The 9,141-nt window shown below is 43.4% G+C and overlaps 1 protein-coding gene across 1 annotated transcript; it reads right to left on the reverse strand.

Annotated features, from left to right (window-relative positions):
- Positions 1–534: 534 nt before the first annotated feature.
- On the reverse strand, positions 535–9,075 carry KIAA0907 (KIAA0907 ortholog). The gene is made up of 7 exons (XM_009707403.1): positions 8,986–9,075; positions 8,099–8,156; positions 7,633–7,886; positions 6,967–7,122; positions 5,849–5,961; positions 1,724–1,815; positions 535–745 (listed from the first exon to the last, which is right to left on the reverse strand). The coding sequence occupies exons 1-7, from the start codon at positions 9,073–9,075 to the stop codon at positions 546–548; spliced, it is 963 nt and encodes a 320-aa protein (XP_009705705.1). The 3' UTR covers positions 535–545.
- Positions 9,076–9,141: the final 66 nt, after the last annotated feature.

Consider the following 9,141-nt stretch of genomic DNA (forward strand, 5'->3'; position numbering starts at 1 on the left):
AGATTTTAAAGAAAAAACCAGTGCTGAGTTACAGGAGATGCTTAAAGTAAAAACAAATTAAGAGTTTTAGGAAATGCGATACTCAAGTTTTTCAGAACTACTGTATATTCCTTTCCTTTGTTGAAAGTCCAAACGTTGAAGCTCCATTAGCTCAAGGGGACTGCAAACACAGGCTGACGGCAGGAACACTCAATAAAATACAAACACCAGGTGTAGAATGAAGCCAGCATGACTGACTCTTTCCATTTTTAAGTCTTCCTGGAAAAATGGGAAATGCAGACCAACAGGCTTCCCTAGTTTCTCTTCACAGTACTTCCCCCATTGTATAAGGGACTAGCCCTATTAGAGTACTATTTCAATTTTTTTTTGACAAATTCACTGCAGAAAAAGGATTTTAAAAATAACGGAGCCCTTTCAAGGGGGAATACGGAACTTTTAGCTTCTGCAAATGTAAAAACAATGCGTATTTGCAAAGTTCATTCTGTAATATACATGCATTATTGCTAGAAGGCGGGGGGAAGATAATGAAAACTCTTCTGCAGCTTTTATGGTGCCATCCAAAATGGCATCTGTTGTTTAGCTCGCTGTTGTGAGGAAGGGTACTGGTATCCCAAACTCCATCCCTGTGAAAAAGTACTTGCGTTTTTATGGCCACCATGTTCCTCCTCTTCATCTGATGAATCTCCAGCATATGCCACTAATCCAAAGCCCTTTTCTGCAGTTTTCATCTTCTTAGCTTGATGATCTAGGAGGGGAAAACAAAACAATCCCCCCAGCCCCCAAGAAGGAAAAATAAAACCAAAGAGATAAAATGCCCCAAAACGAGTTAATAATAATAATAAAAAAAAGACATTAGTTGTAAATTGTTAGTTGGACATCATTTTGAGGTCGCAAGGCCAATGGTCATCCAAGGTTGAAGGCCACACGAAACAGCACCAGCAACAGCACATGTGATCCATCAGAACCATGTAAGAGAACAGAGAAAGAAGAAACAAACACACAAAAAAGGTAAAGTTAGCAAATGGGTCTAAGTGATGGCAATTTCACCGTTAAAGAGATAAATAAGTAAAGAAAAGTAGAAATTTTGTTCAAAAGAAAACTAACAGGAGAGCAATCTCTGGGACCAACACTGCAGAAAAACTAAGGTTACACAGGCTAACATGATGTACCTGCAGACCTGAAATGCACTAAACTACCAGGAGAGTTAAAATGATTACATGTTTTACCAAGTTGCTAACACTTGATGTATGACAGCCCTATGAAAGGATGAAATCTGACAGCACTTCTGTTGTTTGCAGACATAACTCGTGTCTGTAAATACACACCTGAACATAACTCCTGATACTCCTTAGTGCCTCTAGAGATAGCTGTTCACAATGTAAAGCCACATGATATCCGTGTTACAAAACAATCCTATGAGATTCTGTGCCTCAGCTGACTGAAGGGTCAAAAACACCTGTATTTAGTCCTTCACTTAATTACACTCTCTTAATTCATAAAGATATTTATTAAAGTGTTAAGAGAAGCATCATGTGTGTATAATCACAGCAAACAAATGATTTTAGAGCAGTGCAGTATGACCTGCTTTTCACTTAAACAATGCAGTATAAAGAACAGCCAGAAAAAAAAGTCAGTCACTGATTTAAATGAATGTTAAGACCAGCAGAAACTCATTTGGGAAAGGAACCGTGACTTACAAGTGTATTTTATTCATTGCACTCACCATGGTTGCCTGGTAAAGACACCGCACCATTTCTTTCTTCAGATTCCGATTTCATCCCAGTGACAGGAAAAGCTGGCGGAGGCATCAACTGCCTATTTAAATGAATGCAAGCCCTTATTTTTTATTTTTTAAAACAAGCAAAGAGTCAAAGTTAATAGCAAACAAGTTCATAACCCAGTCCTTGACCTGAGGAGTTTAACTTTTAATTGCATGACTAATCTAGTGGCCTTCTACAATGGAGCGACCGCATCAATGGACAAGGGAAGAGCAACTGATGTCACTTACCTCGACTTCTGTAAGGCCTTCACAATCGTCCCCCACAACATTCTTACCTCTAAATTGTAGAGAAATGGATTTGATGGGTGGACTATTAGATGGGTAAACAATTGGCCAGATGGCTGTGTTACAGTTACAGTCAATGGCTCAATGTCCAAGTGGAAACCAGTAACAAGTGGTGTCCCTCACGGGTCTGTACTGGGGCCAATACTATTTAGTGTCTTCATCAATGGCACAGACAGTGGGATTGAGTGCACGCTGAGCAAGACTTGCAGATGACACCAAACCGAATGGTGCAGTCTACACATTAGAGGGAAGCGATGCCATCCAGAGGGATCTTGACAGGCTCGACGAGTGGGCCATTGCGAACCAGTGGGCCAGTTCAAAGCCAAGTGCAAGGTCCTGCACATGGGTCAGAGCAACCCCCGCCTATCAACATAGGCCAGGAGATGAAAGGATTGAGAGCAGCCCTGCAGAGAAGGACCTGGGGATACTAGTGGATGAAAAACTGGACATAAGCCAATAACATGTGCTTACCGCCCAGAAAGCCAATCATGTCCTGGGCTGCATAAAAAGAAGCATCGCCAGCAGATTGATGGAGGTGATTCTCTCCCTCTGCTCTGCTCTCAAGATCCCACCTGGAGCACTGCATCCAGCTCTGGGGTCCCCAGCACAAGACATGGACCTGTTAGGGTGGGTCCAGAGGAGGACCACAAAAATGATCTGAGGGCTAGAACACCTCTCATGAGGAAAGCCTGATAGAGTTGGGGTTGCTCAGCCTAGAGAACAGAAGGCTCCAGGGATACCTTATTATGGCCTTTCGATACCTAAAAGGGGGTTTGTAAGAAAGACAGAGAGAGACTTTTTACCAAGGGCTGTAGTGACAGGACAAGAGGTAATGGTTTCAAACTAAAGAGGCAGATTTAGATTAGATATAAGGAAGAAATTATTTTCCGATTCATAGAATGGTTTGGTTGGAAGGGACCTTAAAGATCACATAGTTCCAACCACCCTACCATGGGCAGGGACACCTTCTACTAGATCAGGTTGCTCAAAGTCCCATCCAACCTGGCCTTGAACATCCACAACTTCTCTGGGCAACTTGTTCCAGTGCCTCAACACCCTTACAGTGAAGAATTTCTTCCTAATACCTAATCTAAATCTTCCCTCTTCCAGTTTAAAGCCATTGCCCCTTGTCCTAGCACTACAGACCCTTGTAAAAAGTCCCTCCCCAGCTTTCTTGTATGCCCCCTTTAGGTACTGGAAGGCTCCTACGAGGTCTCCCCAGAGCCTTCTCTTCTCCAGGCTGAACAAGCCCAACTCTCTCAGCCTGTCTTCATAGGAGAGGTGCTCCAGCCCTCTGATCATGTTTGTGGCCCTCCTCTGGACTTGCTCCAACAGGTCCGTGTCCTTCTTGTGCTGGGGGCCCCATAGCTGAACGCAGTACTGCAGGTGGGATCTCTTGAGAGCAGAGTAGAGGAAGACAATCCCCTGCCTTGACCTGCTGGTCATGCTTCTTTTGATGCGGCCCAGGATACAGCTGGCTTTCTGAGCTGCAAGCACACATTGTCAGGTCATGTTGAGGTTCTCATCAACCAACACTGCCAAGTCCTTCTCAGGGCTCCTCTCAATCCATTCTCCACTCAGCCTGTATTTATGCTTGGGAATGCCCCAATCCAGGTGCAGGACCTTGCACTTGGCCTTGTTGAACTTCATGAGGCTCACAGAGGTCCACTTCTCAAGCCTATCAAGGTCCCTCTGGATGGCATCCCTTCCCTCCAGCGCGTTGACCGCACCACACAGCTTGGTGCTGTCCAGGGTGCACTCAATCCCACTGACCATGTTGCCGACAAGATGCTAAACAGCCCCAGTCCCGATACCAGCTCCTGAAGAACACCACTTATCGCTGGTCTCCACTTGGACATCAAGCCATTGACCACAAATCTTGTGAGTGCAACCAGGCAATTCCTTATCCACCAAGTGGTCCATCTGTCAAATCCATGTCTCTCCAATTTAGAGACAAGGATGCTGTGCAGGACTGTGTCAAATGCTTTGCACAAGTCCAGGTAGATTACATCACAGAATCTATTTGGTTGAAGAGACCTCTGGGATCAGAGTCCAACCTTTGCCCTAACACCACCATGTCAACTAGACCATGGCACTAAGTGTCATGTCCAGTCTTTTCTTAAACACCTCCAGGGATGGTGACTCCACCGCTTCCCTGGGTAGCCCGTTCCAATGCCTAATGACCCCTTCTGTGAAGAAATGCCTCCTCATCTCTAGCCTGAACATCCCCGGGCGCAGTTTCAGACTATGCCCTCTTGTCCTGTCACTAGTTGCGTGGAAGAAGAGACTGACCCCCACCTCACTACAGCCTCCTTTCAGGTAGTTGTAGAGAGCAATAAGGTCTCCCCTCAGCCTCCTCTTCTTCAGGCTAAACAATCCCAGTTCCCTCAGCTGGTCCGCATAAGACATCCTCTAGACCCTTCACCAGCTTGGCTGCTTTTCTCTGGACTCGCTCCAGCACCTCAAGGTCTTTCTTGAATTCCAGGGCCCAGAATGACACAGTATGCAAGGTGTGGCCTCACCAGTGCCAAGTACAAAGGGATGATCACTTCCCTGGTCCTGCTGGCCATGCTATTCCTGATACAAGCCAGGATGCCATTGGCCTTCTTGGCCACTTAGGCACACTGCTGGCTCATGTTCAGCTGGCTGTCAACCAGCACCTCCAGGTCTTTTTCCACTGGGCTGCTTTCTAACCACTCTTCCCCCAGCCTGTAATGCTGCACGGGGTTTTTGTGGCCAAAGTGTAGGATCCAGCACGTGTTCTTATTGAATCTCATGCAGTCGGTCTCAGCCCATCTGTCCAGCCTGTGCAGGTCCCTCTGTAGAGCCTTCCTACCCTCCAGCAGATCAACACTCCCACCTAGCTTGGTGTGATCTGCAAATTTACTGAGGGTGCCCTCAACCCCCTCATCCAGATCATCTATAAAGATGTTAAACAGCACCGGTCCCAAAACTGAGCCCAATGTCAGTTGCTCTTCCCTTATCCACCAACACTGTAATGCTGAACGGTGATGAGACACTGGATTTCCAGACAAGTTGTGATGCCCCATCCCTGAAGTATTCGAGCTCAGGTTGGAAGGGGCTCTGAGCAACCTGATCTAGTAAATGTCCCTCCCCACGGCAGATGGGGTGGACTAGGTGATCTTTAAGTGTACTTTCCAACCCAAATCATGCTATGATGATATGAAATAAAGTGCAAGCCCAACAGTTTTGTGGCTCAATGCACTGGAATGCATAAAGAAGAGTAGCGATGCCTGATGACTTCAAATAGCCATGCTGAATTTAGGACCACATACAAGATGGAAAACACAGGAAGCTTTACTAATTCCCTTGATGTATTTCATAATGACCAGAAAACAAAACTGAATATCAAGTAAATCTTTCCCTGAAACTTTAGGCTGCAAAATTTCAAGTTAAAACCTTTTTCAGATTTGTTTCAAAATTGGAATAATTCAAAGTCTAAGTGCTAACCTACTTCACAAGAATATCCTGTTATCTCAAGAAGTTGGCAAAATACCAGACGCAGACAAAGTAAGAGCATATAGACTTAGGGAGGAGTGGAAATTAAGCTATTTTCATTATGTGGGATGAAAAGGTAACCCTTGCAACCCTTCTCAAAAAAACCTCTAAAAACCAAACAAACACAGAGAAAACACCCATAACAAAACAAACAACCCTCCCTCACCCCCAAGTCACAGAAGAGAACAAGAAACACAAATCATCTCTTAAATAAGCTTTCATCAGAATCAGAAAAGACCTGAACATAGTTCTTCCATGACTCACCTGTCCCTCTCTCTCTCCTTTCCTGAGGAACTTGCTGGCTTCGATCCGGCTCCATCGATTTCACTCTGACTGGAGAAGCCTGTACCTAAATTAGTCATATGAATGGGTCCATGCTATGAGCAGAAAAACACACGGCATTAGCAAATCTACAACTACAACATAAGCTATAGCTCCTTAATGATAATGATAGGAAACCCAACCTTTCAGAGCATACTGCCAACTAGCAGAAGAAACCACTAAACGCCATTGTTAAACAAAACGCTTTCTGCTAAAAATACTAAGGGTAACGTAGTAAGAAACACGCCTGAGCATGAATATGGAAGACACCTCACCACCTACTCCTCCTCTTCAGTAGTTCAGGACAGTAAAGACAGTTGCTTAGTTCACGGATTGACTTATTACCTCCTCATCAGCTAATTCTGAATACTGTATAGACCTCATGCCACAGTAAACTCTGCTCAAGATACTAATATTAGGTCTAACATATAGGCAGTTTCTTATTGACTCTAGGCAAAGCTTTTATTAAGGGTTTCTGCCTCAAAGCAGGGGTGTATCATCAGAGAAGCATTTGCAGAAACTCCCTTTTCTCACATACAAGTCTGAAGAACTCAAAATTATTTTTATTAAAATCAACTGTTTAACATTTACTATCAAAAAAAAAAATCAGTCTCTTAAAACTAGGTTTCTTGAAATCTTCTCAAGTGCAACCTGTAAGAAAGGTAAATGGGAAAATCTGGAAGTTATTACCACGTTTCCCTCCCACCCCTCAAACAAGCCCACTCAAAAGACCCACAAAAAACCCAAACGAAACCCCAAATAATCTCCCTTTAAACTAACCAGTAACATGCTATTGTCATCTTTGACCTGAACGCACCGCTACTCTTCACGAAAGCCTGAGGGTATAAGAAAGCAAGCTTCCAACAAATCAACTAAGTGACAGTTTAAGAACAGTGCATCCACTCAAAGAAACCATAGCATGGTCTCAATGTTTTGTAACAATTGCTGCCATCTACAAAAGGTCTTGTGTGACTGTTGCCAAATAAACTGTGCTAATAATAATCTCTCTCCAGCCAAGTTCCATTTTGGTGAATGAAGTAAAATTGCCGATTTTATTCCACCTGATATCCCAGCAGTCCTGACTCTCTTTCATCCGGTAGTTCCTCAGTGAAGCGTCTCTTTTGACCCTGGGAATGGGGTTGGACTTGTGGCTGTGTACCAGTTGGCATGGTTGTTTTTACTGGGGCAGCAGGAAGAAAAGGACCACTCAGTGGACTCTAGCATGCAGAAGTTGAAAACAAAACACAAGAAAATTTGGTAATAGGTATATAAAGTATTATTTCAATGTAGAGTTTCATACATAGAAGCAGAACACACAACTAGTTTCTCTTTGCAGAACCTAAGAGAAGCTAAAAGGAAATTCACAACTTAAAGATAAAACAAGTACTTCATCTATAGAATGCTCCCACCTCCAACTAATCACCACCTGTAACTCAGACTCATTGTACCTATATAGCTGCATCACAGCCTGTGATAACGCTTTCATAAACGAGCAACCGTCCCCTGCAAATATCAGGTGGCTATGATATGAAAAATGCCGTATGAAACAGCCATACCAACAATTTAGCTGCTTAGACAGAAGGAACATCAAAGCAGTAACAAAAAAAAAACAACCCACCCTAAAGAAGAACTCTGCATCTGGAACTGCTTCAAGCATTTTATTGTTAACAAAGAAACAGCTTAGTAAGTTGGCAGCTATAGGGCAAATAATTAATCTGTGGCAGTACCTGGCCAGTGCTGGCTGGAGGCTGTACTTGAGATATTGGATACTGTGTTGGCACAGGTGGAACTCCTGTAGGTAGTGTTGTTAAGACTCCAGGTGCCAATGGCACTGCAGGTGGTGCTATGCCTGGTACACCATATGGTGGCTGAACTGGTTGTTGAGGAGGGGGAACAACAGGATAACCAGACTGATACCCATTGGAAGGATAATACGATGGCTGAGAAGGTACGCTATTTATCGTGGCAGGCTGTGTGAAGCCTGGTGAGAGAAAGGGGAAAAAACGGTGATCTTCAATTCAGTTAAAATCACAAAAATATCAAATTTAACTATTAAATGTAAAAGAAGCTGGACTCCTTTTCAACTGAAGGACTTAACTTAGACTTCCATGGGTAACTAAATTCTACAAAACTAACTGTAAGAACAGCTCTGCAGAGCGCAACTCCAAAGACTTCATTATCGTTAACGTTTACCTGCTAAGGGTACTGCAGTGGTTATCTGATTCACAAATCGGGAGTATTCAGCATGAACCTACAAAGAATTTTCAAAGATTACACAATAAACATCTATTTACTATATTAACCTTTTGCAGGCAAAAAGCATCTTGCCACACATCGCCATTAAACTGTAAGGGGACATTGTTAGAAAATATGCTATGCACCAAAAACCCACCAACTAAAACTACCCTGAACATCGCACATGCCACTAATCCTGCTGGTATCTGTGACAGATTTGTGTGACATATAGGATAATCTTTCACAGCAAAGAGCGGCAAACTGTTTCCTTCAGCAGAGACAAAAATACTCAAAGAATCTAAAAGTTTCCATATATTTTTCAAGAGACTTTGTACCCATACTGAATTATCAGCACGAACAGAAAGACCGTCTCAGAGGATTTCACTCTATTTGCATTCATCGAAGAAAAGCTGAGAAATTAAATTTCTATGTGTACACGTGAGAGATCTTCCAAAATTGTTTTGGTACAACAGTCACATTAGGAAAGATAAAGCAGAGAGCATGGCTCTGGACAACACTTAGACCTAAAGCAAGGGAAGCTACAGCAGTTGGAAAGAAGCAGGTTTCCTTTACGTTTCCATACAGGCAGACAATCCCCTACCCCCCACCCCCAGTTCTGCTCAGGAAGCATTTCCATTTGTTCCCCAAAATTCCACTACTACAGCTGCATCCTGAGAAATGTTTATTCACTGTACAAAAATTAGACAGCAGTACTTAGAAGGAAAAACCTATCGGCAACCGAGAACACACACACAGTTTTGCTCAGAGCGTACAAAAATCATTAGCCAGGCACACGCTAAAGCTACAACAGGCTCTGAAATCTCGTATTTGTAAGAGCTACTCACGGTTTGCAATAGATTTTCACACAGCTTTTTAGCAGCTGCCAAACCTTCTGGCTTTGGGTGACTGAAAACATATACAAAAAAATACCTCATAAGCACAAGTGTTTCCGCCAACTCTGGGAGCTACTTTTTCTCAGATCCTACCCCTTCACTGAGTGA

This window comes from Cariama cristata, unplaced genomic scaffold (assembly GCF_000690535.1).
Source record: "Cariama cristata isolate BGI_N322 unplaced genomic scaffold, ASM69053v1 scaffold5849, whole genome shotgun sequence".
Lineage (NCBI taxonomy): Eukaryota > Metazoa > Chordata > Aves > Cariamiformes > Cariamidae > Cariama > Cariama cristata.

Bases quoted from the DNA above. Each gene is read 5' to 3' on its own strand.
- KIAA0907 (XM_009707403.1), bottom strand. From the start codon at position 9,075: ATGAGGTATTTTTTTGTATATGTTTTCAGTCACCCAAAGCCAGAAGGT. The intron at 7,887-8,098 runs GTAAACGTTAAC...TTCTCTCACCAG, and splicing joins CACTGCAGTACCCTTAGCAG to GCTTCACACAGCCTGCCACG. The intron at 1,816-5,848 runs GTGAGTCATGGA...TCATTTAAATAG, and splicing joins AAGGAGAGAGAGAGGGACAG to GCAGTTGATGCCTCCGCCAG.